The following is a 13,346-nucleotide window of genomic DNA, read 5'->3' on the forward strand; positions in this document are numbered from 1 at the left end:
GGACCTATAACACTGCACACACTGATCTTTATCATTGATCACTGGTTTCTCATAGGAAACCAGTGATCAATGATTCTGCCGCATGACTGCTCATGCCTGGATCTCAGGCACTGAGCAATCATTCGGCGATCGGACAGCGAGGAGTCAGGTAGGGGCCCTCCCGCTGTCCTGTAAGCTGTTCAGGATGCCGCGATTTCGCCGCGGCTATCCCGAACAGCCCACTGAGCTAACCGGCAGCTTTTACTTTTGCTTTTAGCCGTGCGGCTCAGCTCTGAGCGCGCGGCTAAAGGGTTAATAGCTCGTGGTGCCGCCATCGGCACTGCACGCTATTAGCGGAGGGTCCCGGCTTCACTATGATGCCGGGCCCGCCATGATATGATGCGGGGTTACCGTGTAACCCCGCATTATATCACGGGAGCAGGACCAAGGACGTACCGGTACGTCCTTGGTCCTTAAGGGGTTAAAGGAAATCTGTCATCAGAATCACCCGCACTAAACCTGTTACACAGGCTTGTAATGCGGGTGATCCTGATTAAAACGCTTCTTACCTGGTTAAAAATGGTTCAGCGGTTCTTCAGATATCTTTATTTTTAGTTTTCTGTTATTCCCTGGCTTGGGACTCAGTGGGAGGTGTTATCATCTGGGACTCGGCCACACGTCATTCTAGCTGGGAGGAGCTGCCACCTGGCTCATGAATATTCATGAACTTATCCTCATGCACCAGACCTAGAAAAAGGAGTTAGACCACGAGGATAAGTTCATGAATATTCATGAGCCGGGCGGCAGCTCCGCCCAGCTAGAATGACGTGTGGCCGAGTCCCAGATGATAACACCTCCCACTGAGTCCCAAGCCAGGGAATAACAGAAAACTAAAAATAAAGATATCTGAAGAACCGCTGAACCATTTTTAACCAGGTAAGAAGCGTTTTAATCAGGATCATCCGCACTACAAGCCTGTGTAACAGGTTTAGTGCGGGTGATTCTGATGACAGATTTCCTTTAAGGTGAATATGTCACTGCAAAATATATTGTTTAAAGAAAACATGTGGCCAACCCAAAATGCACATTAGATTGCAGTACAGACCTCTGAAAGTATAATCCCACCTATCACCTAAAATTCAGTACAATTTTTTTAATTTCACGCACATCTGACTAATTCTTTGATTTGTAAGGCAAACTGTAAACCCTCAGGAATGGAAGAGCGCATCAGCAGCCAGGGACCCGGGCACACATCAGTGATCGCGCTGATGTGTGCCATTTACCCCTCAGATGCCATGATGAATACAGATCATGGCATCTGCGGCAGTGCGATCACTAAAATAGATGATCGGATTGCCTATAGCACTGCCGCGGGGATCCGATCATCCAAAATGATGGAAGGAGGTCCACTCACCTGCCTCTATCTGTCTCCAAGAGTCTTCTGCTCTGGTCTGAGATCGAGCAGACCAGAGCAGAAGATCGATGATAATACTGATCAGTGCTATGCCCTATGCATACAACTGAAAAGTGTCAGAAATCAATCAATTGCTATAAATAGTCCCCTATGGGGACTATTAATGTGTAAAAATAAATGTAAAAAAGTAAAAAAAATTGAAAAATCTACTCCCCCAATAAAAAGGTAATTTGTCCCTTTTTCCCATTTTACCCTAAAAAAGTGTAAAAAAGAAAAAAATAAACATATTTTGTATCGCCGCATGCGTAAATATCCAAACTATTGAAATATAATGTTCATGATCCCGTACAAAAAAAAATGTCCTTGAAGAGTAGCTCCCACCATCCTTTTTTTTTCTGTCCCTTCCTATTGCCCATCTATCCCCAACCCCCTCCCTGCCTTTCATTTTTTTTTTTTTTGCTAGATTAAAAATGCCTTATTGTCTGCCTGGTACTGTGCTCACTTACCAGGCAGACTTCCCCAACAGACACAACATCACTGATGCCTGATGGGGCCGACACTTCCGCCCTTAGTTCACCTACACAGGGTGCCTCAAGCTGTTTCACCACTACAACTTCTAGCTTGCCCTGACATTTATATGCTGTCAGGGCATGCTGGGAGTTGTAGTGGTGAAACTGCTGGAGGCACCCTGTGTTGAAAACAATAAGTTAGGGTCATGGCGCTACCCCGTTTCCTCACCCCGTGTTTAAAACCCCAAACCCCCGCTCTCCCCCCCTGTTGAGAACCCCGAACCCCGCTCTCCCCCATTCCCTGTGTTGAAAACCCTGAACCTCACTCTCCCCAAGACATACCCTAGTGCAGAGTTCTGAGGCAGTGGCAGCCGCGTGTAAATGCCGGGAGGCGTGGCCGGTGTGTGAGGCCAAGGAGCCAATGCGCTCTCAGTCTGATTGACAGGCAGGGAGCGAGCGCAGGCTGAATGAATTAGGACCGATTGCCCGGCATCGGTCCGAATTCAAGCGTGACGTCATGCCAGCCTGCAGCCGGCCACTAGAAGGGAGATCTGTTGTGGCCGGTTTTCAAAATTCAAATAAACTATTTTAATTTAAAAAAAATGTATGGATCTATATTAGAGATATGTTGTAGTACATAAGTACTAAAACATATAAAAAAAAAAGTTTGGTGGCAGTGCCCATTTAAGGCTAAAATTCTTAAGTCCTTAAGGGTTAAATTAAGTTTTATGTTAATCATGGTTTTGTCATCCATATCTATAAAAAAAAAAATCCAGGAATCTAGCTGTTTCAGTCTGTTTCAGCCTAAAAATAACATGATAACTTCTAGAATGGAAATTAACATCCCTATATAAATAACACAGGATCACGTCACTCACAATAGGTTATGGTCTGAGCTTTCTCTTTCTCCTCTCTGCACAGCGATTTCTGCACTGGTCATTAGGGAAAATTTATCAAAACTTGTCTAGAGAAAAAGTTGCTGAGTTGCCCATAGCAACCAATCAGATAACTTCATTCATTTCTGAAAAGGCTATGGTTGCTATGGGCAACTCAGCAACTTTTCCTTTGGACAGGTTTTGATAAATCTCCCCCATAGAGTATGCCTAGAAAACCCTCTCATTGTAATCAATAAATTGGTTTCAGACTGCAGGAACCTACGGTCCTTTTGGCAGCTGTAACACGTATCACTAAATGCTGTTAAAGCACCTCAGGCAACATGGCTGCCCCCATGATCATGTACAGAAAATATAATTAGAAAATGAGAACACATATCAGTATGTGGTTCCAGTGAGTACAGGACATAACTTATTTGATGGGCAGGGTTTAGGGTGTATTGATCTCTGTAAAATGCCATTTAAGGATTTTAATAAAATTGACAAAAAATATAAAATAAAGTATATCATCATAATAAGAAAAATAGGATTATGACATACAATTATAAAGCTATATGAACTAGTATCTCAAGAATGAACCGCTAACATCTCTGCTTCGGTAAAAATTCTTTCCCTGTCTCATGGTTTCAAAAACATATTGCCTGAATTCTCTTACCTCATTGACATACACCCAGTGGCTGTCCTTAGAAGCAAGATTTGTTTCCACTGCCTAAAAGTAAAAAAAGGACACATTAATGTAGTCACATCAATCTTCGTCTTTTCTTCATACCACTTAAACTTACCAGTGTTAATATTATAAAATGTGATCTGATTGCCGATTTAAATACATTTATAACAAGAATTATGAACTTGCGACTGTTTATTTTCTCACTAGACATCACTTGTAATGATTCAAATGGTTACTATTGTTTCTTTGCACACTGAGATAATTAATTTTTACTACTGCAAACACAGCTATGCGGCACATTTACACAGTGGGGTACAAATCACAGCACATTGTCTTAAATACATATTTATTTTGTAATGTCAATCACATTTCCCAATCTAGCATATAAATTGTGTTTTTCTGTCTTTTGACACCCACTTATGTGCTTTAAATACAATACAGGTACAGAACACTCAATATTGCACATTGTCCCTGCTTGACAAGCCTGTCACATAGGTGTGATGCAGAATATTTATTGCTTCATAAGTACATTTTCTTTTCAGTTAAAGGTAGACATGTATCAGGCGTCGGGCCACAGCCGTATCGCACCGTTCAGTGCTTCGTCAGGATCGCAGGGGCCCGACGAAGCACAGCGTGATACGGCTGTGGCCCCGTTCCATCTACCGTCTCCGCATCTTTTCTTCAGTGTTTTCAGTGTACATTTATCTTAGTCTGGCGTGAAGCACCACCCATAGGAGATTACAGATTGCAAGCACCAGCTACATTAACGGAGGTATAACACACACAAGTTTTAAGTGACAGTGCCGGATACCTTTCCTTTCTTCTGTGGTCATAAACATTTAAGATTGCTCACACGAGTGCTATGGTCCATTCAGACTAAGGCCACCACAAATCTACTATTAATGGCTTATCCTAAGGAGAGGACATCAATTTTAAATGACTAGGGAGAGCACCCATGTTTTTAATTTGGGGAAAGGCAAAAGCCAGACATAGACCCTCTAAAAAGTCACAATGATTTATAAGCATAAATGTGATTATATAGATATATATATATATATATATATATATATATATATATACGCACACAGTCCAAAGAGTAGTGGAGATGCATATTAGAACTGCTCTTTTTTGGTGTCCAAAGCAGCAGCTAGGTGTGACACAGGTGAAGAGCAGTTCAGTGCTGCACTATGCTGTAGGGGGCACTATTAGACAGCAATTTACATATACTTCAATATTACTAGTTAAACTCCCAATCTGATTAGTCAGCTCTTCCAGCCATTCACATGAGCCGTTGATATAGACTGTTCTTACATTGTATATTGAGTAAGGTTTCAAGTTACAATAGTCCAGGTAAGAACATTGTCTGTTGAAATTATTTTAACCTAAAGCCATTTTAACTTAAAGGGGTTACTCTGGCCCTGAGACATCTTATCCCCTATCCAAAGGCTGTTTGTGAGCTGGCACCACAGCATGCAGCTCAAACCTATCCTTTGGATAGGGGATAAGATGTCTCAGGGCCGGAGTACCCCTTTAAGGAATCATTGTATTAGTTAAAAGTATTGTTTGATATTGTAATATCAAATATGTGTTGAATTATTTTCATTGCAACATTAAGCCACATCACTCTCATACTATAAACAGTATAACTAAGAATTTCGGCACAGATACAGATTTTTAACACATTTTGCACAGTTTAGACAAAAAATTTGAAAATACATTTTTTACCTCCACTAATTTGTAAATTAGAAACAACATATATTCGTAATTCCTCATTATAAATGGAATGTCTGAGAAAATATCATTAAATAGATAAATATCTTCAATTCATGGAACTTTATAAATTTATGACAAATAGCCTATGGCTTTTGAGCTGGATGAGATTCAAGGTACATATATCATGCAAAAGTAAGTCAAAAGACAGGTCAACGCACAATGCAAAGCAAACATAAGGATAGTTGTGCTTAGATACTGCCTAAAGGCACATTCCTGCGCAAACAACAAACAATATAAAAAAGAACAACATGGTTGGTTATACAAGTATAAGACTTTGTAAGCTATATTTATCTCAAATGCTAAAGGCTGTTTGCAAATTATATGGTTTTTCTAGAGAACACATCTTTAATTCAAACATTAAAAAAGATTTACTTCATTTATATAGTGGAGTTTTAGTAAATTTACAATGCTTACTATTTTTAATGTAGCAAATTCAACTGTTACAAAAAACTTTAAGGTATATTGTTGAGAATGAATATATCGCAAAATACATCTGTAAAAATGGAAATAAAATAAGTCTGTATTTTTTATAATGCATACAATGAGAAAAGTGTATACAAGCTTCTGTAGTTCCAAAGTTGGAATTACAGACATTTTTTTAAACCGCATGTGCTCTAACAGACATTTTTCCAAAGACTAGTGTTTCCCAACCAGGATGCCTAAAGCAAAACTACAAATCCCAGCATGCCCAGAAAGCCAATGTTTGCAAAATCTGGAGGCACCCTGGTTTGTAAACACTGCCATAGACTAAATCTGATAAGCCTGCTTTATAGTGCCTTAATCCCTATGGGACACATGATGTACATTTATGTTGCGCACCAACTCCGCTTACATCAAGTTGTGTGACCATTGTGTCTACTGGCACAGTGATATTTAACAAAAGGGCTGTTGTTACCACCAGCTGGGACCTCATGAATATTGGCAGACATGAGAAATCTTGTTGTTGTCTACCATTAACCCTTCAATTGTCATGATCAATACTGATTTTGGCTTCTTACGTATCTGTGGCACTTGGGGGGGACTCGTGAGAACACCCCAGCACAATTTCTGAGGACCAATGAGTCAATATGACAGCTGGAGTTCGTCTTACCTCCTCCATGCCGCTGTTTTGGGATCCTTCTGTATGGTTAATTTTTATTTTTTTTAAATAAAATAGGTTTTAAAAAGCAGCACAATAATAGAAAAGCAAGTCAACATGAGTTTTATTTTAATTGTATTGACCCCTAAAATAAAAAGAGCATGTCAATTTTAACGTAAAATGCACTGCGCAAAAACAAACCACTCCAAAAGTTGAAAAAAATTTGTTTTTCTTTTCAATTTTTCCTTATATATATATATATATTTTTTTTTCATGTGTTACATTTTATGGTAAACTGAAAGGTTCAGTTGAAAACTATAGCTCTCATATGGCTTTGTGGATGGAAAAATAAAAAAGGTTATGTCTCTTATAAGGCAATGAGGAAAAAACAAAAATGCAAAAAGGAAAATAGGCTGTGTCCTTATCCCCTTAACCACATAAGATGTAAATTGTATGTCCTGGTGCAGTGGTATTTAACACACCAGGACTTACATTTCTATCCTGTACATGACGCGAGCACTGCTGTCAGCAATAATGACAGACATCAGCCATCCCCAGGGGGATCAGTGCTATGCCCTATGCACAACACTGAACAGTATTAGCAATCAAATGATTGCTATAAATAGTCCCCTATGGGAACAGAAAAAGTGTATTAAAAAGGTAAAAAAAAAAAAAAAAAAAAAAAAAAGTTCAAACATTTGAAAATCCCCATCTCCTATAAAAATGTAAATCATCCATTTTTCTCATTTTACTCCCAAAAAGTGTAAAAAAAATGTTTTTTTATAAAACATATTTTCTATTGCTGCATGCGTAAATGTCCAAACTAGCTAAATATAATGTTATTGATCCCATACGGTGAATGGCATAAATGTAAAATAAAAGACCAAATTTGCAGCTTTTTTGTCACATCATATTGTAAAAAAAAAAAAAAAAATTATTAAAAGTTTCATATATTCAAATGTTGCATCAATAAAAAGTACAGATCAAGCCGCAAACAATGAGCCCCCTACCGCAGCTTATAATGAAAAATGAAAAAGTTATAGGTTGTCAAAATAGAGGGATCTTTAATGTACAAATTTTTTGAAAGCAGTTAAATAATCAAAATTTGCTATATTTTTATTTATTTTCCCCTTTTCTTTTCAATTTCCCCACACGAATAGTATTTTTTTGGTTGTGCCATACATTTTATGGTAAAATGAGTGATGTCATTACAAAGGACAACTGGTCGCACAAAAAATGAATGAAAATATAAAAGTTATGATTTTATGAAAATATAAAAGAGTTATGAGTTATGATTTTTAGAAGTCGAGGAGGAAAAAACAAAAAATGCAAAAAAAAAATTGTCTGTGTCCTTAAGGACAAAATGGTCTGTGTCCTTATGGGGTTAAGGAGTTAATGCCACCATGATGTGCATGTATATAAGGGGTTCTCAGGTAAAAGTGTGTGCCGTCTACTGGTAGACATAAAGCACCCCATTTATTTCTTTGGGAGTGTCGATGATGCCGAGAGCCAGGGACATGCACATATATTTTGGGGGGCAGGGGCTGAACTAAAAAAAAAGCTGATTCTTATAATTATTTATATAAATTCCCAAATAATAATGCCAGACTGCCCAGGGAAAGGAACTCCCAAAGGGCAGGGGCTATAGCCCCCTTTCTAGCCAAGCTGTGTACGTTCATACTGAGAGCTGTACTCTGCTCAATAGAAATTAATGGAGTGCAGCACACCCTCCTCACTGAGCGCCAGGTTCTGTCCCGGGGATTGTGGGGGTCCTCAGTGGCCGTACCCCCCCCCTTCCCCCCGCCTGCGATCAGCTACTTATCCCCTTTCCCGTGGATAGGGGATAAGTACATTTTTCACCGAAGATCTCCTTTAAGTAAACTTTTTTGTGTAAATCTCTTCCCAGAAAGGTAAAGGTTGAGGTAATTTATTTATTTATTTATTTTTTTTGTGAAATTCTCAAGAACAAGTTGAGAGCCAATTAATAAAGTGTTTCTACATTAAGCAATGTCTATGTTCTTTATAAAAGGTACATTGTAAAACATTGTTATAATTTATTTATTTGCTTATGACCCCAGGGTTTCACTTTATAACTGAAAAAAGAAAATGTCTAAAAATAAATGTTCAATAATTGAACATTTGAAAAATATAAAACAAGACAATATAACAAAATATGCCACTGGTATTTTGGATATCACTGGTATCTTGCTGTCATTTGGCATTGGAACATATTCCTGTTGTAAGTATTATTGAATACTTACTTTGGCAAGGTTGTATTGTGGTTAACTATTCAAGTTTTTTTTTTTTTTAATCTGGCTCATTGACCAGTGCCTCCTAATGCCCCAAATCGGTCTATGGAATATTGAAGGGGGATGTATAGTAAAAGATTTAAAATTCTCATCCAAGGTTGCTCAAGACTGCTGTATATGTGAACCTATTTCTATTTATAAGTAAGATGAACAAATATAGCACTGGTGTCTGTATAATGCTTTAATGGTTAATGCACACTGCTGGATCGTAACAAGGGGACACTTAAATGGCTGCAATTATGAATTTGGAAAAAAATCATTAAAAAAAATTGAAGGTAATTAAAAAAAATTACAAAGAGCCTGGGCTCACATGAACATTAGTACTTCATATTTGTTTCTCATTTTGGTCAGAATTTTAAGCCAAAACTAAGAGCAAGTAATGTTACAGAGGAATTAATTATTAATAATTAATTAGCAAAAATTTGAACAAGAGAGCGAAGCCCTTGAAAAGCATTGTCCAAACCAATAAAGTTGTGTTATTTTATGCTTATTCTCTTCTGGAATATCAGGATTAGGTATAGATTTTGTTTTACGGTCATCCCTGGACATCCATTTTCTCTTCCAGGATTCTGAGGATCTTCTGTTTCCCTTAGGCTTCTTGAGGGTCTACTCCTTAATTGCAATCATTGCCTCAAGTCTCCTGAGCTCCAGTCGGACATAGGCTGATCCTGACATCCTACATATTTTTGCACCATTACTGTTGTACTGCTGTGCTCACAACACAACAAGGTGAGATTGTCTTCTACTCACCTTAAAACATATATGTCATCAACTGAATAATGGCACTTAGAGTGCCTCTTTTGTTTTCTTTTTGTTTTATTATAAGGTGATATTACAGCTATAGTTGAGCTGTACCATGATCACCAGAGAATAGTTCTACCAGATTGGTAACTCACATTACACTGGCCATGCCTGAATAGTCAGATTAAAAGGAACTTATTTGTAAAATGGGGTTTAAGTGCTAAACTCAGGGGATCAAAATAGAATCTTTATAATTACACACCCTTGGACATGATTTAGGTCTCCTCAGCCTCCTACTCACACTTCCCTGAACTTGGAATTCACACCCTATTTTGCAATAATGCCCCTGCTCATCTGTTGTTTTGGTAAAATATTTATTATTCAAATCTATCTATCTATCTATCTATCATCTATCTATCTATCTATCTATCTTGTCTTTCAGTAATGAGGAAGTGAAAGGATCCATTAGACAAAGTTTCTTCCCATTCTGCCCCGTACTGAAATTAATGGAGTATGCAGTCTGCAAGTTAATGAATTTAATACTCATCATAAAGCACTTAAAGGGGTTATCCAGGAAAAAAAAACTTTTATATATATATATATATATATATATATATATCTCAACTGGTTTCAGAAAGTTAAACAGATTTGTAAATTACTTCTATTAAAAAATCTTAATCCTTTCAGTACTTACGAGCTTCTGAAGTTAAGGTTGTTCTTTTCTGCCTAAGTCCTCTCTGATGACACCTGTCTCGGGAAACGCCCAGTTTAGAAGCAAATCCCCATAGCAAACCTCTTCTAAACTCGGCATTTCCAGAGACACATGTCATCAGAGAGCACTTAGCCAGAAAAGAACAACCTTAACTTCAGAAGCTCATCAGTACTGAAAGGATTAAAATTTTTTTTATAGAAGTAATTTACAAATCTGTTTAACTTTCTGGAGCCAGTTGATTGATATATATATATATATATATATATATATATATATATATATATATAAATGTTTTTTCCTCGAATACCCCTTTAATTCTTTAATAACATTATAAACTTGACTTTACACATAGGTACATACATTAAAGGGGTACTCCGGTGCTTAGACATCTTATCCCCTATCCAAAGGATAGGGGATAAGATTCCTGATCGCGGGAGTCCCACCGCTGGGGACCCCCGGGATCATGCACGCGGCACCCCGTTTGTAATCAGTCCCTGGAGCTTGTTCTCTCCGGGAATGATTACCGGCGACTACAGGGCGGGCGGCGTGTGACGTCACGCCCCTGCCCCTGTGTGATGTCACGCTCCGCCCCTCAATGCAAGCCTACGGGAGGGGGCGTGACAGCTATCACGCCCCCTCCCGTAGGCTTGCATTGAGGGGTGGAGCGTGACGTCACACGGGGGCGGGGGCGTGACATCACACGCCGCCTGCCCTGTAGTCGCCGGTAATCAATCCTGGAGCGAACACGCTCCGGGGACTGATTACAAACGGGGTGCCGCGTGCATGATCCCGGGGGTCCCCAGCGGCGGGACCCCCGCAATCAGGCATCTTATCCCCTATCCTTTGGATAGGGGATAAGATGTCTAAGCACCGGAGTACCCCTATAAGAGGCTTTGTGCATTGACTAAATTAATACAAATGTTCCTACTGTGGCCAATGCCTTTGACAAACATAACTTATGATCAACAAGAACATTTTATAATTATATAATCAATTGGCCTTTCTTAGTGAAACAAACTTTAAATTATTTTGCAGAAATCATTTTTTTTTTCTTCTACCCAAATAGTTGAGCACAAAGAAGCAACTCTGTTAATAGTAATGATGAACCGTACTATTTGTCATGGCTCACACAGTGTAAAATTGTAGAAAAAAAAGTAAAATAATAGCAAAATAGGTAGAGATGAGCAAACTTAAAAAAAAAAGTTTGATTTATTGGGCTCTACAAACTTTCGGTTTGGTTTGCATCTATATAGTTGTATGCAGACCAGCAATGAACCAAGCCTCAGAACATTGCATAAGAGCTCCTAAGCCCTTTATAGCACTGTTAGGGTCACCTAGGAATGTATTCAAGTTGTTATAAAGTGGTTTTATGGCAACATGCAATGAACCATGATAACTAACTGTAAGACTCAACGGCAGTAGGCTGTAGCACTCAGGGTAGTAGTGGACCCCCTGGACCTGTGTGGTAGATGACATGGGCCGTGTCGGGAAGCAGAGTCTAAGGTGCCAATGGTTTTCACCAGAGCCTGCCGCAAAGCGGGATGGATTTGATGCGGCAGGCAGTGCCCAGGTCGCTACCCCTGGCATGACTCGACCACATAGGCAGCTGAGGAGATTTGAGGCATAGGAGGGATACGGCAACTCGTGGTCTGGATAGCAGAAGGTCAGGGCTGGTGGCACAGGTGCGAAGTCAGGAACGTAGCAGGAGGTCAATAGGCAGGTGGCACAGGAGCAAGGTCAGGTCACGGAACAAAGGGGTCAGGAAAACGGTAAGGCAAGACTACAAATGCTTTCTCTAGGGCACTAAGGCAAACAAAGATCTGGCAGGGATTAGTGTGAGGTGCTGATACTTATAAGATAGGTGCAGTTGTTGATCATAATTACGGGCGCACTGGTCCTTTAAATCTTAGCGCTCCAGTGCGCACAACCTAGGAGGTGGGGGCACGCGTGCCAGGGCTCCAAGAGGACCGAGGGACAACACAGAGGTGATTGACGGACTGTGATTTGCATGCGGGCTCATTCCACGATGCAAATCCCAGCCCCGCCGGCTGAGGAGGAGAGAGGAAGAAAGCGTTCACGGACAGCGTGTCTGGCGGAGCACTGACCGGTACACTAACAGCTTGTTTATAAACACTTATTTTGTATAACTTTTAACATAACCATTATTGTTAGCAGATGCCTGTTGGTGTTAAAATAGCGAACAAAAGAGAAGCGCTCCATAGTTTGACAACTTCCAAGCAGGTGAGCAAATCTTTATTGAAGCTGCTTACTGAGAATGGTTGTGTAACATCATACACAACAATGGTACTCAATAGTTGAAGTATGCTTGGGTTATATCTGCAGCCTTCCTGCCCAAGGTAAATACAGGAGCACGAACAAAGTTCACAACAAAACTTTTATTTTTCATCATGCAACATGTTTCACTGCGCATGGGCAGCTTCATCAAGCAACTGATGATGCCTGATGAAGCTGCCCATGCACAGTGAAACACATTGCATGACGAAAAATAAAAGTTCAGTCTACATTTACTGATATATTGGTCCTGTCAAGCACCAAAAAGATTCCTGAATTTGGTGTAAAGTTGGTTCGTGCTCCAGTGTTAAAAAAGACACAGAAATAGCAGAAGATGCAATGGCTCTTCAAAACTTATAGTGTAAAAAGGGGAGGCAGTCCTGCTAGGCTAGGTCACATTTTTTTTCATATATTTTTTCAAAACTTAACAGCATCGTATCTAACAGACAGCTGGAGGTGGCGGACTCATGGGAGTTATAGTAGCTACTGTACAGCAGATGGTGGTGGAGTAATGGGAGTTGTAGTAGGCAGCAGACAGCCGAGTTTGTGATAGTACTGTTTAATCAGAGCGTCCTGGCATAGGAGACTTAAATTCCTCCCTGATACATGCATAACAAACATGACTTTTTCCATGTTGCTGGTGAACAATTTTGTTTGCTTAGGGGTATCAACTATACCTTCCACACTAAACATTCTCCCTGAAATGCAGGTCAGCCCACTACTTTTCTCTGTTTTCTTTATGTTTGTAATGTGATGCATTTTATGGGCTGGTTTACTGCTGGCTGAGATTTGTGGTGCACCATCTGTATTGCAGCAGGTAACAGGAGGTCTCTGTCTGAGGTCAGACCACTCAACAATGCTTTGCTCTGCTTGTAATGTGACAGCTTTTATGGGCTGGTTTCAATGCTGGCTGGGATTTGTAGTGGAACAACTGTATTGCAGATGTCAAAGGTCTCTGTCAGACCACTAAACAATGCTT

General features: G+C 39.7%; 1 protein-coding gene across 4 annotated transcripts in view; it reads right to left on the bottom strand.

The window, feature by feature from the left end:
• Nucleotides 1-13,346, bottom strand: part of GRID1 (glutamate ionotropic receptor delta type subunit 1) — a 1,339,076-nt gene that overhangs the window by 392,531 nt on the left and 933,199 nt on the right. For all 4 annotated transcript variants that reach the window (XM_056530786.1, XM_056530787.1, XM_056530788.1 and 1 more), the window contains exon 5: nt 3,451-3,504. In XM_056530786.1, coding sequence (XP_056386761.1) covers nt 3,451-3,504 — 54 coding nt within the window. The remainder of the gene's footprint in view (nt 1-3,450; nt 3,505-13,346) is intronic.

The sequence above is a fragment of the Hyla sarda genome, chromosome 7 (assembly GCF_029499605.1).
Source record: "Hyla sarda isolate aHylSar1 chromosome 7, aHylSar1.hap1, whole genome shotgun sequence".
Classification (NCBI taxonomy): domain Eukaryota; kingdom Metazoa; phylum Chordata; class Amphibia; order Anura; family Hylidae; genus Hyla; species Hyla sarda.